The sequence below is a fragment of the Trichechus manatus genome, unplaced genomic scaffold (genome assembly GCF_000243295.1).
Source record: "Trichechus manatus latirostris isolate Lorelei unplaced genomic scaffold, TriManLat1.0 scaffold00041, whole genome shotgun sequence".
Lineage (NCBI taxonomy): Eukaryota > Metazoa > Chordata > Mammalia > Sirenia > Trichechidae > Trichechus > Trichechus manatus.
Window position 1 is genome coordinate 6,313,631 of NW_004443977.1, and position 26,480 is coordinate 6,340,110.

The following is a 26,480-nucleotide window of genomic DNA, read 5'->3' on the forward strand; positions in this document are numbered from 1 at the left end:
AACATTAATAGGAATACTTCAAATATCACTGAAGAGTGATAAACAGTATAAACAGTAGTCATAAACCATTTACTCTGATCTTTTAATGACTTAAAAATTACTTGTATTTTTCTTATTTTGGGTTGATATTTTCTTCCACAAAATTAATAACCTTTTGGAGAATATGTGCAAAAGATCTATTGAGAAAAGTGTGTTGTTAGAAGAGGTATTCATTCCAGTGTCTTATGCTCTTCAGGTTATTGGCATCGGAGCAGGACAGCAGTCTCGGATACACTGTACACGCCTTGCAGGGGATAAAGCAAACTGTTGGTGGCTTAGACATCACCCACGCGTACTTTCAATGAAGTTTAAAACAGGAGTGAAGAGAGCAGAAATCTCGAATGCCATCGATCAATACGTTACTGGAACCATTGGCGAGGTATAAGACTTGTCATTGGGATAGGCAGAATATATTAATATATTCACCCTTTTATCTGTGACAGGCTTCACTTCACTGCGAAGGAAAGGGTATTTTTTTTAAAAAATTCTATATTGTCTGAGATTGTTAAATCTAATCTCCTTACCAATCCTCCGCTTGTCTTCAGTCTCATTTACCTTTCCTCAAATTCTTTATTCCTTTCTGAAACAAAAAACCTTCTCTGTCTTTTTCAATTACAGCCATTGGTTTACTTTTGTTGTTTGTACTTCCTTTATTCGTTATATGTTTTTGATGGCAGGGACTGTTTTTTCACCCATCTCGAGGCATGTATCACAGTGCCAAGCATGATGCTTGCCACATGATAGGTGTGCCTTAAACATTAACTACAGATTACCTGAGAGCAGGTAACCATGGTGTGTTTCTTCTCCCACGTTTTTCTACAAGTACAATTAACAACTGAACATATTTCTGTCACATTCCATGTTCTTACTTGTTTTCCATTTAAAAAAAGTTATGTGGGAGTATTAAAATTGCCAATATCTGGTAGCCTGCCCAAAGAAAATGATATAGCTCAGTGGCTGAACATAGCAAGTGCTTAACAGTACTGGACAGAAAATGAAAGTCCAAGTCCTGGTGATGAAAATATAGAGGACTGGACTAAGTTGTTCATTCAGGAGTGGGAATCTTACATAACTGCCATTGAAGAGTGAGGCTGCAGAGTGCCTTGTGGCTGTACAGTACTTAAAACGTCTTTTCTTTTTCGCTTTGAGGTCTTGAGTTTTTCTGTTGTTATTGCCCAGGATAACCCTGTTAATAGTCCTGGAAGAGTCCTTCTATGGGAACAGAAGTAAAAGTATGTTTTCACAGCCAGGAAGTTACCCAGCATGGAAACGCCTTTTAAAAATAGGAGCACTGTGAATCGTGTTTCACTTTATCTACAAGGCAAACTGCATTCTTGAGACTAATTGTTATATAAATGTGGTTTCCCTAGAAAGCTGATCTTTTGTTTGCTAGATTTGGATATGGAAGATTGCTTTGAAAACCCTTTGGAGAGCAATTTTCCATTCACTTGCTTTGATACCAGGATATAATGTAGTATGTTTAACTTAGGCAGGGATTAAAGAACAAAATATATTTGCAGTAAACTGATGTAGAAAGTAAAATGGTATGGTCTTTATTTGATAAACTTCCACTCACTTTTCTTCCTTAATGAAAATGTTAAAAGCATCAAAGAAAGAGATTCCAGAAATAGGAACTTGGATGTAAAAGAGAAGTCATTATTTATAATTAATAAGTCCTAGGAAAAATGCCCAAGTGCTTTCTGGCATCCGGCTTTACATCAGCTACTACTACAGATGGTGTCAGACTAACCTGTGTCTTCCACTCACAGGATGAAGATTTGGTAAAATGGAAGGAACTGTTTGAGGAAGTCCCTGAACTGTTAACCGAGGCAGAGAAGAAAGAATGGATAGGCAAACTTAGTGAGGTTTCTGTCAGTTCTGATGCCTTCTTTCCTTTCAGGGATAATGTGGACAGAGCTAAAAGGGTAAGTTTGGAATTGATGTGCAGTTTGCATAGAACTGATCTTTATGTAGAAACTATTTCAGAAGTCATGCTTCTGATTTTTAGGTTTCTGTGACTTATATCCAAGCTGTCGCAACGTGATGTAGATCAGTTAGAGAATCATTTTGACTTCTCCATTTGATGTATGGATTACCCAGCTCCTGTTATTTTGCTTTTTTGGCCACATAAATAAGGCTGCATCATGAATCATTGTTAGCATATGCTTTTGAGAGAGAATTGTTGATTTTTGCATGTTGGTATATTATACTGTATTTTGAAAATCCACATCATTTCTCCCCCAGAGTGGTGTGGCGTATATTGCTGCTCCTTCCGGTTCTGCTGCTGACCAAGTTGTGATTGAGGCGTGTGATGAACTGGGGATAATCCTCGCTCATACCAGTCTTCGGCTCTTTCATCACTGATTCATCTCACGTTATCATTTTATGGTTTGCTGATGTTAGGTGAACAATCTTCAGAAAATTTCACTTAAAAAAGAAATAAAACATTAAATCTTAATACTCTCGGATCCATAGTTTTTGGTAGTTGTATTTAATGTGTCCTAAAGAAACAGACTCTTTAAACTGACAAGCATCACACACAACTGTGCATGTTTGTGTATGATGAGCTTAGCTCATCCCAAATCGTTGCCTATGTGAAACATCTTCAGATCAGCAAGTTAACCAAGAAACTTGGAGAGCCAGAGTGGATGGCACAAGTATCTTGAAGCTCTCTAGTTTCCTCTCAGGAAGTTTCTTTTCATCACAGTTCTAAGAAGCGTGGTTGTCAACTTCCTAAACCAAACCAACAGCAGATTTATAACCTGTGAACTAGAACTTTGTGGGGATCGGTAAGTCTACTCTTGGCCCCTTATATGGATAAGGCTAGTATATATTTCTCCCTCTGTGCTGAGTGAAATGTTTTGAAGTCAGATAGTATGAGTCCTTCAACTTTGTTCCTTTGATTGTTTTGGCTGTTCTAGGTCCTTGGCATTTTCATATAAATTTTAGAATCAGCTAGTCCATTTCTTAAAAAAAAAGCTTGTTGGGATTTTGATTTAATATCTGTAGATCAATTTGTGGAGAATTGACATCTCCCCTTCTTTCTCTTGGCGAGTTGAGTGCCCTCTGGTTTCCATTAGATTTTGGTTGCTCTCTAGTGCCTTCTAGTAGATTTTTTAAATATTTTTGTCCAGGGCTCATAGTTATATTGAGGTTGGTTAGTCTAACATAGTCTACTCTGACATTACCAGAACTGGAAATTCCTGAAAACCTATAACCCCATTCTGTTATCGTTAGGGTGCCATTGAGTCAGTTTCAACCCCTGGGAACCCCATGTACAACAGACCGAAACACTGCCCGGTCCTGTGCCATCCTCACAATTGTTGCTGTAATTGAACCCATGGTTGCAGCCACTGTGTCAGTCCATCTCATTGAGGGCTTTCCTCTTTTTCGCTGACCCTTTACCAAGCATGATGTCCTTCTCCACGAACTGGTTCCTCGTGATATAACATGTCCAAAGTACGTGAGACGAAATCTCACCATTCTCCTTTCTAAGGAGCATTCTGACTGTACTTCTTCCAAGGCAGAGTTGTTCGTTCTTGCAGTCCATGGTAAAGTCAGTATTCTTCACCAACACAGTAATTCAAAGGCATCAGTTCTTCAGTCTTCCTTTTTCATTGTCCAGCTTTCGCATGCATATGAGGCGACTGAAAATACTATGGCTTGGGTCAGGCGTGCGTTAGTCTTCAAGATGACATCTTTGCTTTTTAACACTTTAAGAAGGTCTCCTGCAGCAGATTTGCCCAGTGCAGTGTGTCATACGATTTCTCGACTGCTACTTCCATCGGTGTCGATTGTAGATCCAAGTAAAATGAAGTCCTTGGCAACCTCAATCTTCTCCTTTTATCATGGTATTACTTACTGGTCCAGTTGTGCGGATTTTTGTTCTGTATGTTGAGGTGTAATCCATACTGAAGACTGTAGTTTTTGATCTTCATCAGTAAGCTTCAAGTCCCCTTCACTTTCAGCAAGCTAAGTTGTGTCATCTGCATATTACAGGTTGTTAATGAGCCTTCCACCAATCCTGATGCTACATTCTTTATATAGTCCAGTTTTTCAGATTACTTGCTCAGCATACAGGTTGACTAAGTATGGTGGAAGGATACCACCCTGGCGCACACCTTTCCTGACTTGAAACCACAAAAAACAAACCTGCTGCCGTCTAGCCAATTCCGACTCATACCACGAAGTATCCCCTTACTCTGTTCCAACGACTGCCTCTTAGTCTTTGTAAAGGTTCTGCAGGAGCACAATTAAGTGTTCTGGAATTCTCATTTTTCTCAATGCTATCTGTAATTTGTTATGATCCACACAGTTGAATGCTTTTGCATAGTCAGTAAAACACAGTTAAACATCTTTCTGGTATTCTCTGCTTTCAGCCAGAATCCATCAGACATCGGCAGTGACATCCCTCATTCCACATCCTCTTCTGAATCTGCGTTGAATTTCTGGCAGTTCCCTGTTGATGTACCACTATAACTGCTTTTGAATGATATTCAGCAAAATTTTACTTGCATGTGATACTAATGATATTGTTTGATGATTTCTGCGTTCTGTTGGATCACCTTTCGTTGGAATGGGCACACATATGGATCTTTTCGACTTGGTTGGCCAGGAAGCTGTGTTTCAAATTTCTTGGCATAATCAAGTGAGTGCTTCCAGCGCTGCATGTGTTTGTTAAAATATCTCAATTGGTATTCCGTCTATTCCTGGAGACTTGTTTTTCACCAGTGCTTTCAGTGCACTTGGACTTACTCCTTCAGTACCATCGGTTCTTGATCATATGCTACCTTCTGAAATGGTAGAGTGTCGACTAGTTCATTGGATACAGTATTCCTTCCATCTTCTTTTGATGCTTCCTGCATTGTTCAGTATTTTGCCCATAGAGTCTTCAGTATTGCAACTTGAGGCTTGAATTTTTTCTTCAGTTCTTTCAGCTTGAGAAGTGCCAAACATGTTCTTCTCTCTTGGTTTTCTAGTTCCAGGTCTTTGCACATTTTACTATAATACTTTGTCTTCTCAAGCGCCCCTTTGAAATCTTCTCTTCAGCTCTGTTGCTTCATTTCTTCCATTTGCTTTAGCTACTCTACATTCAAAAGCAAGTTTCAGAGTCTCTTCTGAGTTGTCCATTTTGGTCTTTTCTTTCTTTCCTGTCTTTTTAATGATCTCTTGCTTTGTTCATGTATGGTGTCCTTGATGTCATCCCATTCTAGTTATGAGAAAAACATTAAATGAATCTCAATTGAGGGACATTATACAAAATATCTGACCAGTACTTCTCAAAACTGTGAAGGTCATCAAAAACAAGGAAAGTGAGAAACTCTGGCATCCAAGAGGAGCCCAAGGAGACATGACAACTAAATGTTACATGGGATCCTGGAAGAGAAAAAGAACATTAGGCAAAAACTAAGGACATCTGAATAAAATGTGGAGTTAAAGTATCAATATTGATGCATTACTTATGACAAATATACTACTGTAAGATAATAGAGGAAACTGGCTGTGGGGATATGGGAACTATTCATAATTTTTCTGTTAATGTTAAACTCATAAAAGGCTGTAGCCACAATTTTATTAACACTGAAAAGGTAAACAGTAATTTCTTAATATCAAATATTCCAGTCAGTTCACCATTCAGTTAACCCTTACTGGCTTTTTTTCCCCCCTAGTTTGTTCAAAATAAGATCCAAGCCTGGTGCACAGAGTGTATTTGATATGTCTCAAGTCTCTTGCAGTGAATTGCTTCTTCCTTTTTTATTTTTTGTCTTAACAACTGATTTATTGAAGAAACCAGTTTCCCACATTCTGGGTTTTGGTACTGCATTCCTGTGACGTCATTTAGTTTGCGTCTCTGCTTTATTTCTTGTAAACTGATAGCTGTAGTTAGATGATTTCTTTCGCTGTCTTTATTATTTTTTTTTTTTTTTAGTTTGGTCTATCAATAATTGACGAAGATATATTGAAACCTCCCGTTGTGAGGATGAGTCTGTCAGTTTCTCCCTGCAGTTTAATAAATATTTGCTTCATCTATACTTGAAGCTATTTTAAGGTGCATAAATGTTTAAAATTACTTTTTGAACCTTTTATCATTATGTAGTAACTCTTCAATCCTGCTAACAATGTTTGTAAGTTTTATCTAATCTTAACATTGCTAGGCCAGCTCTCTTTCGGTTTATATTTGCCTAATATGTCTTTCCCTTGTTTTTACTTTACTTTGTGTGTCCTTGTGCTTTAGGTGTAGTATCTATATGGATTCTTTTTTTTTTTTTTTTAGTGTTGTCAGTCTTTATCTTTGCATTCAGCTTATTTATAGTCACTTTAGTTATTGATAGATTTGAATCCTATTTCTACAGTCCTATAAAGTTTGCCCTTTTATTCCTTTCTTTTTTTGAACTGATATGTCCCCTCCATAAGGTAAAAACCTCCACCCACTTTCACCTCCTCCTCCCTCCATCCCCTAGCTCCTGTCATGTTGATAACCTAGACTTTCGATTCTGGGTTATGAAGACAAATTTTCTCCTAGCTTTTTTTTTTAAAGACCAAACTTCCGAGAGTTTCTGGTTATCTTTACATTATCTCCCAGAACATCTGGATTTATCTCCTCTCTTATATTAACTGTGTGATGTGGTTCTTTTGGCAAAGCTTCTGTTGTCTTGTATTCTTAGGATATTTTTTTATCATGCCTGTATAGTTGAATTCTTTTTGACTAGATGTAAAATTTTGTCTCTAATTTCTTCAGTACTTTGAAAGCATTACTGTTTTCTTGTATCTATTGTGTTTAAAAATCTGATATTCTGATTCCTGTTCCTTGGTGGGAAACTTAATGGCATTTTATCTTTGATGTTGATATTCTAAAGCTTCTCTCTCCTATGTCTAGTTGTGGGTTTTTCCTCTTCTCAGTAATACTCTGTGGGCCCGTTTGACCTGGAGTCCTTCATCTCCCCCCCCGCCCCAGCCTTTCATTCTAGGAAACTTTTCTGTTATTACTCTAATAGTTCCTCTTTTCCGTTTCTGTTTTTGAGATTTCTTTTATCCAGATGTTAGCTTTCTAATCCTATTTCCATATCTCTTTAACTCTTTTATATTTTCTATTTCTTTTTCCTTTCCTTTGTCCCTCTGGCAGATTTCTTTAGTCTGGTCTTCCAATTCACTAGTTAATTTCTATGTTATATCCATTCTGCTGTGTGTCCCATCTATTGAGTTGTTTCAACAGTATTATTTTTCACATCTAATAGTTTAGTTTTTTTTTCATATTGTTGATGTCTTCTTTCTAGCTCTGTCAGTTTTACTGTTTCTCTGTGTGTTGGAATCTGTGATCCAGTATGTTGTTTTTCTTTTGAAATCATTGTTCTCAAATGTCTTGGTATGTTGGCTTGTGAGTTCATTTTTCCCCACTGGTGTTGGCTACTCTGTCAGGCAGTGCTTGTGACAGAAAAACACATGCAATCCTTGTCAGCCCAAGGAGTTCAGAGGGGAGGTTTGAATAAAGAGCACACCAAGCAACAAACAAAAATCTGTCATTGGTCACAAAACCACTCAGTTTAGGGCTTCCAGCAATTACTTTCTCATTTTACCCTCTCACTGCCCCTTCCAAGCAGTGCTCTACCTTAGTCCGAAGCCACCACCCCTCATACCCATTCAAAGGATGAGTGCCACCTCATCCCTGGGGTTCCTCACAATTTGCTCTGAGTCTTACTGCTTCCCTTTGCCTGCAGTCCGGTTAATATTGGTCAAGGGAGCCAGTAGGCAAGGAAGTTCAGCACTTAGGCAACGTCTGGAACTGGAACACCATTAACACAGTCTCTGATACAATGAAGACATTCAAAACCTCAAGACTGGACTTTCACGACATTCAAATGAATTACACAGTGCTCTTATACCTGACATTTCAGTGATAGAGAATGGGCAGAAGACCCATAACATAAACAGCCTGGATCAGTAAAGAGTGTATTTAAATTGGGGGTGCACCTGGGGCACAGGAAGAAAAGAACCAATCCCTCTTTCATTTGTGAACATAGCCTACTGGGGACCCTCCTTTCACACATCCTACTGTTGCCTTGCTCTTTGACACCTGCTCTCCAAGGGCACCTTGTGAAGCCAATTCTGTTTTCCCTTCGTCAGAGCACCACACACAGTGCCCCTGTGGGTCTTGAAGTTTCCAGTGCCTTCCATTCTTCCGAAAAAGAAACACACTGCTGTCGTCGTAGCAACACTATAGGACAGAGTAGAACTGCCCCACAGGGTTTCCAAGGCAGTAAATCTTTGCTAAAGCAGACTCCCACATCTCCCATAGTACGACTGATGGGTCCAAACTACCAACCTTCCTGTTAGCAGCCAAGTGCTTTAACCACTGCGCCACCAGGGCTCCTTCCATTCTTAGGCGCTGTTATTTTTGGTAAACACCATTAGGCAGAAATTCACTTTAACAAAGAAATTGTAATAAATCATGCACATGGAAAAAGGCATAAAACATATCTACACTTTACAGAATACTTTTTAAATGAACACCTGTATAATCGCCAACCAGGTCAAGAAATATAATTTTGCCAGCAGCCCTGATACACACCATGTATCTGCTTCTGTTCATGGCCCGCCTTCCCCTCCAGGAAGCCACCTTTGTGCCTTTTATGATACCACTCATTACACCACTCACCAGTGGGTGATCTTGGGTAAGTCCCTTGACCTCTTGGAATTTATTTTCTATATAATGGGGATGGGTTCACCCAGTGGAGAGGCTGAGTAGCATCCACGTTAAAAGTGCATGCCCAGGAGCTAGTCTGTCTGGATGTGAGTCCCAGCTCTGCTACTTACAAGCTGTGTAATGTTAGGTGATTCTCTTAGCCTTTCTCTTGCTGTCTGTAGAATGATGATGATAACATTACCCACCTGCCTAGTTTTCTAGGGCTGGCATAACGAAATATCACAAAGTAAAACAAACAAAAACCCAGTCTCATTGCCATTGAGTCAGTTCCAACTCAGCAACCCTACGGGACAGGGTAGAACTGCCCCATAGGGTTACCAAGGCTGTAGTCTTTAGGGAAGCAGACTGCCACATCTTTCTTCTGTGGAACAACTGGTAGGTTCAAACTGCCGACCTTTAGGTTAGCAGCAGAGTGCTTAACCGCTGTACCACCAGGGCTCCTCTACCACCAAGCAGGTGGCTTAAAAGAACAGAAATCTGTTATCTCAGGGTTCTGGAGGCTAGATGTCCAAGTCAGGATCTTACCATGTTGACTCCTGCAGGCTTTGAGAGAGGAACTCTTCCAGCCTCTCCTGGTTTCTGGTGGCTGCTAACAGTCCTTTGTGTTCCTTTTCTCACAGATGAATCCTCTTATAAAAATGATTCACCCTACTCTGGTGTGGCTTTATTAATTTAACTGGTAACATCTGGAAAGAAAACCTCTGTTTGCTCAAACAAGGTCACATTCACTGGTGAAAGGGTCAGGACTTGAACATATCTTTTGGGGGCACACAGTTCAATCCATACCACCACCTCTTAGGGTTGCTGTGAGGAGTAAATATGATAAAATATGCCAGGGCACTTAGAACCCACCTGGGACATGATACACACTGTTGATAATAAGTGCTACTTCTTTTCACAGTGTTTTTGTGTGTATGGGGATATGGGAGTTATAGAGAATAAGATTAACGTATGGAAATCACTATAAAAGTAGTAAGTATATGTTTATGGAAGATTTTATTTCAGTTTCCAAATTGGTAACCAAAATGTTTCTGAGTTCTTTCAATCTTTCAGCTCCTCTTTTTCTTTACACCTCAGTTCTTAGCAATAAGCAAAAAGATATTAAAGACACCTTCTATAAGCAAAGTGGCATTTTTTTTTTAGTTGAAATGAAATACACATAAACCTACCATTTTAATCATTTTAAGCTGTGCAGTTCAGTGGTTTTTAGTATATCCATAAAGTTGTACAACCATCACTACTAATTCCAGAACTTTTTCATCACCCAGAAAGAATCCCTTTATCTATTAGCGTCACTCCCTATTCACCCCTCTCTGGCAACTACTAATCTACTTGCTGTCTCCATAGATTTGCCTATTGTGGACATTTCTTATACAGGTAGTCCCCGACTTAGACGTATTCGAGTTATTTAATGACCATCTGGTTTTATCTTTTTTTTGTACACTTTATCATTAATAATATGTACCACATATGATGTTGCAACATGTAATTTGCTGATGTTATATTCTCAGATGTTCACTTGTAGATGTTCAAAGCTCGGATTTATAAAGATACTGATAATAAAAGGCAATAATAAAAACTAAAAAAAAAAGTATTCAACTTACATCAGAATTGACTTATGACGAAGCCATTTCATTAACTACCTGCGATATGCAGATGACACAACCTTGCTTGCTGAAAGTGAAGAGGAATTGAAGTACTTACTGATGAAGATCAAAGACTATGGCCTTCAGTATGGATTATACCGCAACATAAAGAAAACGAAAAATCCTCACAACTGGACCAATAAGCAACATCATGATAAATGGAGAAAAGATTGACTTTGTCAAGGATTTCATTTTACTTGCATCGACAATCAACACCCATGGAAGCAGCAGTCAAGAAATCAAATGACATATTGCACTAGGCAAATCTACTGCAAAAGACCTCTTTAAAGTGTTAAAAAGCAAAGATGTCACCTTGAGGACTAAGGTGTGCCTGACCCAAGCCAGAGTATTTTCAGTTGTCTCATACGCATGTGAAAGCTGGACAATGAATAAGGAAGACCAAGAAGAATTGATGCCTTTGAATTATGGTATTGACAAAGAATATTGAATATACTGTGGACTGCCAGAAGAATGAACAATTCTATCTTGGAAGAAGTACAGCCAGAATGCTATTTGGATGGGAGAATGGCGAGACTTCATGTCATGTACTTTGGACATGTTATATCAGGAGGGATCAGTCCCTGGAGAAGGACACCATGCTTGGTAAAGTAGAGGGTCAACAAAAAGAGGAAGACCCTCAATGAGATGGATTGACCCAGTGTCTGCAACAATGGGCTCAAACATAGCAACAGTTGTGAGGATGCCACAGGACCAGGCAGTGTTTCGTTCTGTTGTACATAGTGTCGCTGTGAGTTGGAACCGACTTGACGTCACCTAACAACAACAACAACAACACGGTAGCTCTACATGTATCATTTTGAGGAACTGCCAGACTGCTTTCCACAGTGAAAATGTAAAATGCACCATTTTACATCCCCGCTGGCAGTCCATGAGTTTTCCAATTTCTCCACCAAAACAGCATATTTTTAGTCAAAAATGGCTTCCAGTGTTTGGCTTAGCATCTAACAACTAATGCTGAATTACACAGATCAGCGGGTTTCATTATAAAGTCCTATCCAGCAGTCTCCTGGCAAAGGTAACGTTTCCTTCTGGAACAAAACGATGGTTTCCAAAGTACTGTGATGAAAAGAACTCACTGGGAGAATCCTTGGCTTTCAATGTGTTCTATGATGTGTTTTACATGAGGGGAGCCCTGCTGTAGTGGCAGACTGAGGGACAGGTGAGGGGATCTTCCAGCTCCAGTGAGTACAGGGTGATGATGATTGCCTCATGCTGTTACCTCATGAAGCCTCCAAAAGATGCTAATTTCCATCTTTGGGAGCTCCACACAAGAGCTATTTTAGAGATAAATTTGGCTCCTAGGATTGTTAAAACCTGCATATCTCTAAAGAATACGTAAAAAGGAATTCAAGGAAATGTAAAACATGCTTTACTATCTAATGCCTGACTCTACTGAGGGATGTTAAAAAAGGAATTTCCCATTTGGGGATTTCAGCTAAAGCACCATTTCTCTTGCTCTTTAATTACTTACAGAATTTTCTTCTCTTCACTTGTAATTTATATAGGTTTTTGTTTGCAATTCAAATTTAACTCTTCTGTTTTAATTGGTATATGGAGTGGAACAACGGGATAGTGAAAACAGCTCACATTTCAAATGTAAGTGCCATACCAGAAAAAAAAAACAGTTGCCATAGAGTCGACTCTGATTCATGGCGACCCTATATGTGTCAGAGCAAAACTGCTCCATAGAGTTTTCAAGACTGTAACCTTTCAAAAGCAGAACACCAGGCCTTTCTTTTGAGTGCTTCTGGGTGGATTTGAAGTGCCAACCGTTCGGTTAGTAGTCGACTGCTTATCATAACTCTTTGCACCACCCAGGGACTCCTTCTAAGTGCTGTATACTGTTTAAAAAGAGCTTTCTCAGTCTGAGAAGCCCATGACAGTGCGAGGTCATCTTCCTGGTGCTTCTGCTTTCTCAGCCTTAATGGTAATCTTTAAATGTTCCCAAACATGAGACATTCCAAGAGTGGTTTTGTTTTTTTTTAAAAAAATGGTTGAATTGTATCACCTGAAAATGGGATTTTTTAATTGTAGCCTGCCACTTTCCCTAACACAGTAATGGGAACTTACTGAATAGGAAGCTATTTCAGCACTTAAATGTGCTGATGTGATGTTTCTTAATCAGTTTGAGTTTCATACAACTAGAAATGAAATAGAATTTTCAGTGGAAATATAATTAAATAGAAAAGTCATTTCCTATACTTGTGATTGCCACCTGATCATCTCTTTATTCACCTTCAAAGAGAGTATGCCTTACAGGAGTATAGTGATATTATTATACAGACTAATTTGCATAATTCATTTAAGTCATTAGGGCTGAAAACAATATAAATCCACAATAAATTTCTTTATGAGGCAAGTGCGGCAAGGCAAGTAAAACTTTAAACTGAAAACCAAACCTGTTGCTGCCGAGCTGATTCCGACTCATAGTGAGCCTATAGGACAGAGTAGGGTTTCCAAGGGGTGAGTGGTGGATTCGAACTAACCGACCTTTTTGGTTAGCAGCCATAGCTCTTAATCACCGCACCACCAGGGCTCCATAGTTTGATAGTATTTACTAGCTTTACCTGATTTTTCTTGAATTGACAGTTTCCTGTCTAAATCTAACTTGGTCTTTTAATTATGTCTTTTCTGTCTGGCCTGCTTAAGACAATTCTCAGAGAAAGCAGTGGCATGAGTCACTAAAAACAACTGTAAAGTATCTTGGAAATACTTGCTTCTCATAAAAAAACAAATGCTTTACTCTTTCTCATGAACAACTTTGCTGAGAAACAGTAAAAAAGAATTTTTTTAAAAAAATTCTTGCATTGTGATACCAAAACAGAAATGGCCTTTTAATTTGTTTTGGGATTCTGTTTATTTAAATGTAGTTACTGGCTCACTATTGAAATAGTTTAATTTTTAAGTTTAACATATTGCTTTTGGGAATCCAGTAGACATTCTGGAAAAGGTGGATTTTTTTTTTTTAATCTTAAATGTGGAGTTTGTGATTCTTACATCTCAGTGTGTAAGTAATCAAAAGGACTTCTATCCATTTAATTACTACAGTCCAACCAGATTTAAACTGCACTTTAGGGAAAATATTTTTTTAGGGAAAATATTTTTAGGTTTGTAGTGAAACAATTGGTTTGAAGCATAGTCGGCATCAACCTAAAGCCACTCCTTTCTTATATTTTAAAATATAAAGATGCGTAAACAAAATTGAGTGGAGGCATGTCTTTCTCACTGAGTTACCTGGGCCCTCTCTTCACATATGAAGTTGGAGGCACCAGCCTGTATGTGTCCTTAGTGGAATTTCTTGTCTCAGGGAGTGTGGGTTTGTACTGAGTCACATTCTCTTTTCAGTGAGCAGTGATGACTGAGGTTATTATACCAAGGGGTTTCCCTAAATTAAAACTCCTCTAATACTATACCAATCAAGTAGTTTTAGCATCTCAGTCATCTTTTTATTTTCTTTATAGGTAATCTCTTTGAATAGATGTTTATTTTAAAAAGAAAGAGGGAAGAGTGAGAGAGGGAAGGAGGGCAGGAAGAATTATAATAGAAAAAAGCAACTAGATTATACTTCTAGAGAGTTCACTAGCAAGTTTAATATTTGAGTCCACTTAAATCTGTTAAAGCAGCAAATAAAAGCTAACTCCATTACTGAGGAAATGACAAAAATCTGTGGTTTTCTGGTAACAACAGACTTAGAAAATCTGGTATTTAAATCACCAAGAATTAGAGAGACTTGCACATCATAGGTTTTCAAATGTTTGCTGATTTGAGAAGAAAAAGAACATTCCTGAAAATGATTATTTTTTTCCCAAATTTTCTAATATAAAATACAATCCATGACCTTGAAGTTGTGGAATGTAAATCTTTTATTAAAACAGTTGTCTTTCCACAGTAGTAAAGCTTTGGCACGTACAGTATAAAAAAATAATCACCAACCATAATTATACCAAATTCCTCTTATCAACTGCATACTAAGTGTCTTCAATACAATTTTTTCCATATAAAAATACTGGGAAAAATTGATAAATAACAGGTAAGAGAAAAGATAATTCTAGGCAATTACTAGAATCATTTGGGAAAAATGAGTACTGTGCATGTTTTAAATATCACAGTAACAAGGACATGCCATTCCTACAGTATTGTGGGCCAGACAGTTAAGTGAAAGCAGAAGTGTTTAGGTAACTTTCCTACTTAACATTTTGGTAATATCCTTTCAATACATCTTGCATCTTGATTGGCTGCCTATGCTTGCCTATTGATCCCAAACCAAATCACAAGTTAGAATCATTTCACTGAAAATACTGAGTAGTGTCAAATGCTTTGGAGCAGAACAGGCAACATCCTGCCCTCGTTTATGAGAAAAGTCTCGAAACACTCCCAGGGTGATGCTTGGAGAAGCTGTGAGTTGAGCTGAAGCTGGAGAAGTTACTCCAGAGCAAAGGGCTTAAGAAAGAAGCAAACACTCTAAGATGGGGTCTGCTAACATCACTCCAGTTTGGGTGGATCTTGGCAGAGAGACAAGCTTGTTCCTCTGGGTTGGAAACATTACTCTCGGGAATCGTCTCTGTCAGCCTGTACATCTAAAGGCATGAAGCACTCAATTGGGCAATTGACATTCTGTTAAAATGAGAGAAGAAAACAAATTAGTGACAAATACTGTAAAGTGTATGGAAAAAAACGGGGGGCCTCAGTGACAATAACTTGTGATGTTGCCATCTAGTTGATGTTGACTTGTGATGACCCTGTGTGTGCAGAGGGAAACTGCTCCATAGGGTTTTCAAGGCTATGATCTTTCAGAAGCAGACTGCCAGGCTTGTCTTCCGAGGCTCCTCTGAGTGGGTTCAAACCATCAACCTTTTGACTAGTAGTAAAGCGCTTAAGCGTTTACTCCACTCTGGGACTCCAGCAATAACTTATAGGTAGGAGAATATTTCTTTCTAGCTGCAAGAACCTAGCAATATACTGGGCAGTAGAAGATGTTCAAGACTTTAAGAAATTATAACTTAAATTATGTTGTAGGATGTAATATTCCACTCTTAAGCCATTTGCATAATTTAAAAAAAAATTTGGCTCATTCAGAAGGAAGGTACCTACAGAAAGAGACCCCCTACAGTGTACCTAACTGCGTTTAGAGGAGAAACAGTTATGATCCAAATGTACTTACAGAGTTTATTCTCTGATGGTATCTCTGAGAATACTGGTTGTAGGAGTGGCCGGTGGAGCCATCAGGGCCAGCTTCAGCCCCAGGTCTGCGACAGTTGTCACAGCGCCAGCCCTGAGAGAGCAGAAGCATGGAATTAAATTGGGTTTATGATAAGCTGAGGACATCAAAATTTAGTGCTTGAATTAAAGAAGAATTTCAGCTTTATACAATGGCAAAAATATAAGCAATTAATCACTAAGGAAGTTTTGATGATGCTTTTATCCATTTACAGCTCTTAGAATACATTTTGGCTTATTACCTTTATCTTATAACTGCCTCTCTCTATTTATGCTTTTCCTTTTTCCTGAAATATCCTCTCTTACTTTCCTCTTCAAACCCACCCATTTGCTAAGGCTCATTCCAGCCCCAACTTCCTCAATACACTTTCTGCACTCAATGACACAAGTGATTTTCATAGAATACTATTTAAAAGGGAATTGAGATCACAATGGACAAACACCCTCATTGTACAGGCAAGGAAACTGACACTCAGTGAACCGCTGGCAGACATGGAGCTGCCACCAGCTTCTTGACTCCTGGCCATGTTCTTTCTGCTGCACCACTGTGACTCCCTTGATAAACTCCACAGCTGGTGACATGGTAGCCTTGCATCTGGCCAGAGATGGGATGGGAGATGGGAATGGGACCCAGCTGGGTTTTTTGGTAGAAATTTTTGCTAGAACACATGTTCTTTTCCACTGTTGCTCCTAAGCTGTTAAGAGGTAAGTGTGGAGCCAATGGAAGTCATCTTTGTCACGACCAGTGGGGAGCCAGCTAGATGATGAAGCCAATATAAGGGAAGGCATATCAGACAGCAAGAGACCCCAGATGCCATTGCTGGAGCAGGTGGAATCCAGACACTTGATGCCAGGAGATCTTGGGACTTTACAGTTCTATGAGCCTTTTTTTTTTTTCTTTTTTGCCCAATTTGAGTTGGCCTTTTCTCTTACAACCAGAAGAACCCCAAATATAATACAATCGCTTTCTTTCTTATATAGTCATGTAAATATTTCAGACGTGTAAGTGCACATTCCCCATAATCTCTAAGACAACACCAGTAAATATGTACTTACAAAATCAATGAATCTTACTTTCATCCCAAAACATAACAGTTCCCACTCCTGTGTTGCATTTATCACCTTACTTAAGAACAAACTAAGTATCACTCCTGAAAGGCTTTGTGTATATAAATAATGAGGAGGAGATGCTGAGGTGTGACCCAAAATCTACAGCCTGATAAACTCACTTTCCATCACGTTTCTATACCAAGCACATTAGCACAGGTGACTTGAATTCTAGAATCACAGTCTTTCTAAGTGTTAATGAGAGAGAAAGAGAGGTTGACTCTACACCTTCTCCCTAGTCAGAATGGGCTCACTGACACACCTCCCTCCCCACCTAACCACAATCTGGGGGTGGAGCAAGATCAGAGACATTTTCACAGGCTGTCCAGGTTCTCAGGTAGGAGCACAGCCCGGTCTTTGAAGACCCTTCCCCTGGTGCCTGATAAATCGTCCTAAAGACCATTTCGCATCATGCCTCTTTTCTTCTTGGGTACCTGTAATTGCCTAATGCCAAATGCATCAACCAGGGAATCTCCCCCTGAGGTGGGGAGCATGTTCCTCATGTGTCATAATTTGGGAAGATATTGGCGAAGGTAAGTCTTCGCTGAAAACAAAGGACTGTTATGTTCTGTTGCTTTCATTTGAGTTACAAGAGTCATTTTGTTTTTATATTTCAAGTAATATTAGAGGAAGGCATAGCATTTTTTTGTTTTATGGAAGGAGAACTCAGATTAGAAATGGCTGAAAAGCATTGGCTTAAATAAAGGACTTCCAGGGCCCAACATAATCCACTTCTCCCCATCTAATATCTCACCACAAGATTCCAGTCAAGAGGGTTGGCTCACTGGAGCCCATGAGTGCCAGCTCCTTCCTATTTCACAAGGTATGTGTACTCTGGCCTCTTAGCTGCACTGCCCTGATTCCTTCCCTTTCCCAACCAAACCTCAGCCATTAAACTCTGGCCAGCTTCTGCTTTGCCTTTCCATGCAGTCTTTCTTGCTAATTTCAGCCTGCTTGGAACTGTTATTTGTCAGACACACTAGGAACCTTAATTAGCTTAAGTGTGCGACGTATGCTACTTTAGTGCCTCTGGCTACATCAAGGGCCAGAATAATTTCTCACTTACTCGGTTTGTCCCATATTACTTAGCACCATGCTAGTCCTCTTAACTAGTTGCCATCGAGTCAATTCCAACTCATGGCAACCCCTTGTGTGTCAGAGTAGAACTGTGTTCCATAGGGTTTTCGATGGCTTATTTTTCAGAAATAGATCACCAGGCCTTTTTTTTTCGAGGTGCCTTGGATGGACTCAAACCTCCAACTTTTCACTTAGCAGCTGAGTGCATTAACCATTTGCACCACGCAGGGACTCCAATAGTCCTATAGCAGGACCCTGTTTTTTAATTGAGAGAGGGTACAAAGAAGTGGTATTTTCTTAGATCCAAGGTGCTATTCAAAATATTTAACAACAGTGCCACAGGGCACTGGTCCACCAAAATGGAGCTGGAGGCCTAGTGCTGCACAGCATTTAGCACTTTAGTTGCTGAAGCATGGGGATGGCCTGAGAGTAGTAGGCCTGGGGAGGGTCTGAGGCAGTCAGGGACAGGGAGGACCAGGGAGGGGTACAGGAGTCTTATGGGGGCAACTATGTGCCAACAGGAAATGAGGTATTTCGACATTTTATAAGAAGCACTGTCACACCTTGTAGATAGCACGTAAGCATCCTAACTCTTCAATCATCAGAATAGGAGCTTCCCCCTTTTCCTTATCTAAATCACAGGGAACCGTGTGCCTGGTCTTACCCGCTGGCCTCCGAAACATGTGCAGGAGCAAATGGCACCAAGATATTCCTTCTGCCACTGTTCCCCGACATGGTACGTCTTCCCATCATCGTAACACGTTGCCTCATCTACATGTAGGCACAAGTCAGAAGCGTAAGACTGAGAACAATAGTACAGACCTGACCACTCTAAAGGGGTAGATTCTGTTTCTGCCCTGAATGTGTATCATCCCAGCCCACATCCCTCCCGCGTGTTTATGTGAATCATCTATAAGAGAGGTACTGCTCATAGATCTGAGGGCGGCATTTCCAAAAATGACATCTAAGACCCTGGAAGGGGTTCAATGGGAAGATGGAGCTCATCTTTCACATTTTGAAAGTTGAATCTAAAGACCAGTAAAGCTTCCTTGTAACATTTCACTGCAGCTAATGGTCAAAGTGCTCTATCGGAAAAGTGCTAAAGTGCCCTGTAATAACATTAAATCATGCCTCATTTTTGAAGCTTGTCTCCGCTTTTCCAAATCAAAAGATTAACAAACCCACTGTTCACTCCTCAAGGAGACCTAAAGTCTCCAATCATTTCTGTGAACGTGAGTTACAGCCCAGTAACAAGAAAGGGGATGTGTAATAAGGCAATAAAAATGATCTGTGACAACGTACGAGGATCACACTTGAATTCTCCTTTTCCATTTCCAAGACATGTACAGCTCATCATCTGGCCATTTTCCCCTTGACGATCCCACTTCTCTCCAATCTTATAGTTCACACCATTGTCATGGCACCATTCTGTGTGGTGGGGAGAATTAGAGGCAGGGTTATTTGTGTGTTCTGACTCACAAGACTGAGTGCCCTGGGATGTGTCTTGGGATGTTAGATACCATGTATCTGGAAGGAGGGACAAGTAAAATTAAAGATTGTAAGCCCTATGACTAACCACTATATTGTTTGGATTTTAAAATATTATTTTTACCATTTACCATTTCCTAGGACATTTTAAGATACAATTTTATACAGTTTCAGGTGACCAAAGAATAGTCAATGATCTTCATTTGAATTCTTACTGTTGAGGTTTAAAATTTTGGAAAACTGAGGTTTCAAATTTTGGAAAACTAAGTAGGATGGGAGTAGTCTCTTAGGAATAGACCATAGATGAAAAACCACTTTTTGGATTTACAAAGACCTTGAATACAAAGTAGTTCAATTAATTATGAAAGAAAGATCAGCTGGTTTCAACATGCCACAATCTGTTTCATGTAAATGGAGGAAAAAAGAATAAATCTGTCTAACAAAGGAAAACAAAAACAAACAAAATGATAAATCAATGGTCATTATCCCTACAAATAAAAGACTGGTTCTGAGGAATATCTTGAAAGTGACAGTTATGTATCCTTAACTGGTATACATAATTAAGATGACTTTTAATCTCCCAGGCTTGTACTAAAACAAAACACACTTGATAAGTTTGTATAACACAATGTACTATTTTTTCCATTTTATCAACATCTCAACCGTTGCTTCGATTTTAATAAAGGTATTAGACAATTATGACATCTGACCAAAGAATATGTAAGGTAAACCAAAGAATCACTTACATAACTTATAGCCCTGCTTGACAATTGCACCTAAATCTTATATAGGTAAATCTTATACAAACTTAAAGTAGTTCAGTTTCAGAAATTAAAAATCACCTAAAAAAAAAAAAAAAAAAAACACCCAACCCACTGCCATTAAGTTGATTCCAACTCATAGGGACCCCAAAGGACAGAGTAGAACTGCCCCATAGGGCTTCCAAGGCCGTAAATCTTCACGGAAGCAGACCGCTACATCTTTCTTCCACGGAGTGGCTGGTGGGTTCAAGCCGCCGACTTTTGATTAACAGTCAAACACTTTAACCACTGTGCCACCAGGGCTCATCAAAAATCACCTAGTTGATGCCAAATCTTAAAACTTCCAGGTCCTAAACAGGATATGACACTCTACTCTGCCTTTCCATTTGCATTTGGCCAAGCAGAGCTGTCTACATTTTAACCCTAAGTTCAGTCTGGGTTAAATTATATCACGTATACGAGTTAAGTAAAATACTTTGAAAATCTTAATAAATAAATCTATTATCTTTTATTTCCTCAGAATATGATTTCCAGATACGTCTATAGGAGGCTTGTTTATAAAGCATAATATTTAACACCTGCAAAAATTGACCAATTGTCAATAATAACCAGAATTCCTAAAAATGAAGCATAAATGAAAGGTATATAAATTCTGGTACTATATCTCAAAGCACAATAAGTAATTCTTGTAATCATTTTAAATTAAAATCTGTTAATAATTTAGAAATGAAATATTTTTCAATTGAAGTTGATTCTTAATTATCTACAGGTAGTTTATCTGTTCCCTCTCCTTTACATTACTTAGCAATATTCAAGTGTCCAGGGTGTGAGTTTGTGTGTGCACGTGATGTATGTGTGTGGTATGTATAATGACATGTATATGTTTGGTTTGTGTTGAAAGAGACAGAGTGTGAGCATAAATGTTCACCTCAGACCTTACTCAACATTAATGATTAAAAGAGACTTGGGATTTCTTTGAGTTTCTAATACTCTTCATTAGAACTGGCTCCTAAGAGTTTGACTTTATTAATTTCTTTTCACAGAAAAATTCAAAAATTATATTATACCACAAATTTTTTTAAAATTAATTTATATCAGCATAAAACCAAAAAAACCCATTGCTGTCGAGTCAGTTCCAACTCATAGCGAACCTATATGACAGACTAGAACTGCCCCATAGGGTTTCCAAGGAGCAGCTGGTGGATTCCAACTGCTGACTTTTTGGTTAACAGCCGAGCTCTTAACCACTGGACCACCAGGGCTCCACTATATCAGCATATGACTCTTGAAACAAAGCAATATTCACCAAGTAAAATTTCCCATCATTTTTCTATGATGCAAACGTTACTCAGAGTCAAACAGTATTCCATTGTTTGCTTCATGTTTGGAAGAGCCTGTGTCTGCCCAAACATGCTTCCTCAGCACATTAGTGCAAATGCGTGAAACTGGAAGAGATGGATGGACAAGTGGATGGACCAAGTGAGCTACTCACTAGAGGAGTCACATCTGAAATGACCACTGCCAAAGCCCAAGCACTGGCACGAGAGCTTAAAGCCAGAATCAGACAAGCGCTCCCACTCCTCTCCAATGGCATAGTGGGAAACCGTGTAGGGGTCGAAGCACGAGTTGTCCTTGGGTTGGTTCAGGCCTTCGTTGACTATATGAAGAAAAGCAAGACAAAGCAAAAAAAAAAAGATCTTATTGTTAGTTTTGGACCATACAGATGAAAACTAATTTATGGTACACAATCACCTAATCTAAACCAAAAATCCCACTGGCACTAAGAAACATTCATCTCTTCCATCAATACATCAGCTGCTCTAAAAACAATACTTAAATGAAACCAGCAGACCCTGGCCTGCAGGCATCTTAAAAGAAAGCCTATCTTTCATTTTTGCTATCAGTTCTTAAAAATAATCATTTCTGGTAAATCTACTTTATAGAATACAGAGCAGATCTTGAGGGAATTTACACCGGTTAAGAACTTTGGTGGGATGCAAAGGGTAGCCATGCCCCCTCTGTCAGTACCTGAGCGATCTTGAGTAGTTATTTAACATTTCTCTGCCTCACTTTTCCTATTTGTAATATGGAGATATAATAATAATGATACTCATACCCCTTAGGGATCTTAGGAGATCATGAATTCAAAGCACTGGTCCTGTGCCAGCCCTTAGAAAGCACTCACTAAATTAAGAATAACTATTAGAGGCTGTCTTTTGCTGATAATGCAAAAATCTTTGCATTTTTGTATGCCATCATAATGTGATCTTTGCTTTCATTGATGTATTTATTTTTGCATAATAGTGCAACAAAGCCTAGATTGTATACATTGCCATAATGGTAGGACTGCTTTACTTTATCAATACAGTCAACCATCCCAAATAAGAGGAAGCATACAGTTTGGATAACTTAGAAATAATTAATGAAATCTCTTCATGTTAACTTAAGATCTTGGCTCTCTGTTTTGGAAAAGCTTATTTTAAAACAATCTGTGCAAACAAAGCATGGCTCAAGTTATTCTCCACAAAAAATAAACTATCTTACTGTGCTTTAAATCCCAGTTGAGCTGTGTATATTTCTTTTTACAGTGCAATAATCAAAAGCAAGAGACATTTGAAGTGCCTAATATTTTAAAAAGTGCCACCATGGAAGAAAGTAGTGTTTTGGAGAAACTCGGAAGTCTGAAATGTCTCAAAGAGAACCTGGCCAGCATACAGAATATGGCTGCTGGGAACAGAGAGCTGGAAAGAGAAATGGAAGGAACGTCTACTGTTACTAGGGGTTTCAATATCCTAAAAACAGCCAGGAGTTAAAATTCCACCCTGGCTGAAGTTAGGGAGATGTAATTAAAATAAAATTAAAAAAAAGATGTGGAAAAGACCTCTGTGCTCTTAAAAATTTCTTTCATGTGGCATTTCTGCTAGTAAAAGCATAAAAGACAAAAGATAAACATTATGGTATACATGTAATACAAACATGCACAAAAATGAAGGCCTCCTCCCTCTGCTCCAAATAAATATTCAACTGCCTAAGTCACAGTCGTTTATACTTGTAAAATAGCAGTTGGCCATCAGATGGGGAGGAGGATGAAATTTAGTAACCAGCTCTAGGAATAAAGCCTGTCTCTTGGCAGAGACAGAATTTAATACTCCCTGCTTATGTGGTATAGAAAATCCTCCAGTTGGAAGATTTGGGATTCATGGTTTTGATTATTCCCTACTCATGTTCCTTGGTGAATCATTAGCTGCTCCAGATTGAAAAGCCTGGTGACACACTACTGGTTTAAAAGGACTTCCAGGTGCTAAAAAGTACAGTCAATGACCATTTAACCTCTATCGAGGCTTTAGACTTATACAATCAAGGGCGGGGAGGGACTTGAAATAATACTGGAATAAGGGAGCTTTCTGGATAGAAATGGGCTACATGGATAGCATTTTATGTCGGAACAAAAACCAGCTGTCCCTAAAGCCTGCCAATGGGGGAATTTCCTTTACTCAGCTAATTAGTCTCAGGTTCTTAAAAATCACCCTTGAGGACAGCAGTATCCTGAAATGGAGAGGATCTAGGAAAAGATATCAGGAGAATTGTGTCCCAATATCCACTCAGATACTCACTAGCAGGAACTCTGAGCATTGGACTAAGTAATATTTGGAGTCCTTTCCAGGGCTAATATTGTGTAACTATTTGAGATTCTACTTATCTATGCATTTTGAAAAGGGCCTAGCATACTATGAAAGAAAAATAATAGAATTTAAAGTTGCTCATTTACTTCATGTTTATGTGTAGAATTATTTCCCAGAGTTAAAAGACAACAGCAACAAAGGAACAGTCGGTAGGAAAAGCTATCTCTGGTGTGGTCCAGAGGGGAGCCTGGGGCTGAATAGCACAGGTGTTCACATACCAGAATTGCCCACGGTAACAACCTCCTCCCGAACCTTGTGCCTCTTCTGGTCTTTTATTGCCTCCACTATGATGTTGTAGGTGGCCCCTCTGGTAAGGCCCGTCAGGGTGGCACTAGCGGAAGTTCCAGGAACTCGGAACTGCAATTATGGGTACATCCAAGGTGGAGGAGAAAGCATTATCATGAGGAATAGATATGAGATCCCCTATTCTCTTATCAATAACCCTCAATATGTAAACAAAGCAAAGAAAAACAATGAGGGCATAGGAGTTCCAACTAGATGAGAAGAGAAATGGAATGAGGGTATGGGCCGTCATCTCTATCTGCCAGATTTTGCTGGTAACTAGGTGCTCCACAGTTACCAGGAGACCTCCTCTTTATCCTACTGCAGTAATGGATCAATGAAACCCACTGGAAACCCTGGCTATGTCCCCTTCACATTAAATGTAGACACTGCATTAAATGGGAGATATATTCATACTATACATGGGGGCTTCAGACCCCAACACTTTGGCAAATCCTCAAACTCATATTTCCAAACTTGTAAATCTCCCATAGTGTCATCAGAGTTTCAAAAATTCTGTCACTTTCTAAAATAAGAACACAATAAAAACTGATACTGGCAAGACAAATTAAAGATGACAAGCTTTGGTTAGAGAATCAATCACTAAACAGCTGATACACACAGCTCCAACACACCTTCTTTTTCCTTAAATATATATAACGAATTATTCAAGGGTAAGCTATCAGGATGGCGTTTTAGCCTTTTGCACACGAATGTAAAGTCAGACAGACTATTTCTCTGTCTTCTCTTGCATTGCCCCTTTGTCCATATCATTAAGGAGCCTCAAATGTGTACAAATAATACAAATGGCTTCATTCTCTCTACTAAATGGAAGCTAATGACACCCTCTGGTGCATCCCTCAAAGTAGAATCATATTGAGATTAAATTTAAACAACAACAAAAAAAAAAAATCAAAGCTTAAACATGCCACCTTTCTAAGAGGTGTAAATGCTTTTCATTAGTGTTCTGGTCACATCAGCTAACCAGCCTACCCCTTTCTTCAGAAGTAAAGAGAAAAAGCAGTTACCTGTAAGGGTTCTTCATCAATGCCAACTGGATGACATGAAATGATATACTCAGAACTTTCCTGGAATGGTGTCCAAGAGATGGTTGTCTGAGAGAGAGCTTCTTGTCCTGTAGAGGCATTTGGATTGAGTCCCAGAATGTGAGGGAAGAGGGGATGGTCTACATCCCCCCTGGGAACGTGACCACTTTGGATCTCCTCATCTACATTCGGCGGGTATGGTCTTGGCCTGTGCCTCACAGGGGTGGCCGTTGTGGGCGGTGTGGTCCGCCTAAAACCATGCTCCTCAAAGATCATTTGTTGCCCAACACTAGGCTGCTGACCGGAAGTGCCAGGAAGCTGAATACCATTTCCATTGTCATACCCAGGATTGGTGATGAAAGGGGTCTTTTGAACTGTGGAGGGAACATCCAAGATCTCTGGTCCATGACGATTGGGGTGCGGAAGGGTTACCAGTTGGGGAAGCTCATCTAGCCAAGAAAGGTTAGAGCCAAAAAGCAAAGCGCATTAAGCTCCCCAAAGTAGCAGCATTCATCATTATCAGTTCAAGCAACAACAACTGTTTATCAATTTGATCAAAGCCCGTGGCAAATTAGCAGTTCTCAGATTACAAAACACTTTTTCTCCTGAAAGAAATCTTTATGATTTTTCTCAAAGGTTTCTTCATAGTTTAGAGAGAAAAGAAGTGTTAGTATGAATTTATCATACACAAAAAGCTTTGAAGCACTGAGCCCCACAGAAGCTGCCTTTGCCCAAATAAACCTAACAAAACTGAAGTTCGCAGCCTTTCTTTTACCTTTTTTTTCATTTGAGAAGCAAGTGGTAAGAACTAGAATCTTAGACTAAGCGTATCAGTATCTGAATTATGAGAATTCCGGAGACTTGGCTCAACAGTTTTGCATGGTTTCAAATGGTCAAAAACAGGAAAAAAAACAAAACAAAACAAAACAATGTTTACTTTTTAAATTTTCCTATCAGCATAAGTACAGCATTTCCTTAAAATTAGGGTGAAACTGGATGAAAGGATAAGATGTTATTTAGTTCTAAGTTTCAGAAACCAAATAATGAATAAAGACAAATGGGAAGGATTTCTCTACCTACTTACTTATTTATTTTTAATTTAAATTCACTAGAAGGTATAGAAGAGTAGCAACTATAGCAATTTTTTTTTTTCATTTTAGTATCTGGTTTGAATTTTTAAAAGGTGACTGACAAGGCTTTACAGTAACTGGCTGTAGTAAAGAAAAAAATAAATCCAAACTCTGCTGAGTCTGTTACCAAAGAATATAATACATATCTTACGCTGTTAGAAAAAAAATTCCATGAGAAATGCATTAAAACATTAAGAAGCTTTTCACACTGCCAACTTGATCATTTGAAATTAGTCTTGTCTTGCCTTTCCCCCTGTTAACCAGGAGGGAGGTTACCCTTTT

At 39.0% G+C, this 26,480-nt stretch overlaps 2 protein-coding genes across 7 annotated transcripts in view; one reads left to right on the plus strand and one right to left on the minus strand.

Annotated features, from left to right (window-relative positions):
* The window catches only part of ATIC (5-aminoimidazole-4-carboxamide ribonucleotide formyltransferase/IMP cyclohydrolase), a 37,205-nt gene extending 33,936 nt beyond the window's left edge, over positions 1–3,269 (plus strand). The window contains exons 12-14 of one of the 2 annotated variants that reach the window (XM_023731270.1): positions 236–418; positions 1,809–1,964; positions 2,284–3,269. In XM_023731270.1, coding sequence (XP_023587038.1) covers positions 236–418; positions 1,809–1,964; positions 2,284–2,403 — 459 coding nt within the window. In that variant the 3' untranslated portion in view covers positions 2,404–3,269. The remainder of the gene's footprint in view (positions 1–235; positions 419–1,808; positions 1,965–2,283) is intronic. The other variant, XM_004376288.2, reaches the window with a different exon arrangement.
* Positions 3,270–14,255: 10,986 nt separating this feature from the next.
* FN1 (fibronectin 1) overlaps positions 14,256–26,480 on the minus strand; it is a 74,365-nt gene continuing 62,140 nt past the window's right edge. For 3 of the 5 annotated variants that reach the window (XM_004376291.3, XM_004376289.3, XM_023731272.1), the window contains 7 exons: positions 25,051–25,517; positions 23,959–24,097; positions 21,550–21,714; positions 19,111–19,236; positions 18,473–18,579; positions 15,569–15,679; positions 14,256–15,021 (listed from right to left, as the gene is read on the minus strand). In XM_004376291.3, coding sequence (XP_004376348.1) covers positions 14,950–15,021; positions 15,569–15,679; positions 18,473–18,579; positions 19,111–19,236; positions 21,550–21,714; positions 23,959–24,097; positions 25,051–25,517 — 1,187 coding nt within the window. In that variant the 3' untranslated portion in view covers positions 14,256–14,949. The remainder of the gene's footprint in view (positions 15,022–15,568; positions 15,680–18,472; positions 18,580–19,110; positions 19,237–21,549; positions 21,715–23,958; positions 24,098–25,050; positions 25,518–26,480) is intronic. The other 2 variants (XM_023731271.1, XM_023731273.1) reach the window with 1 other exon arrangement.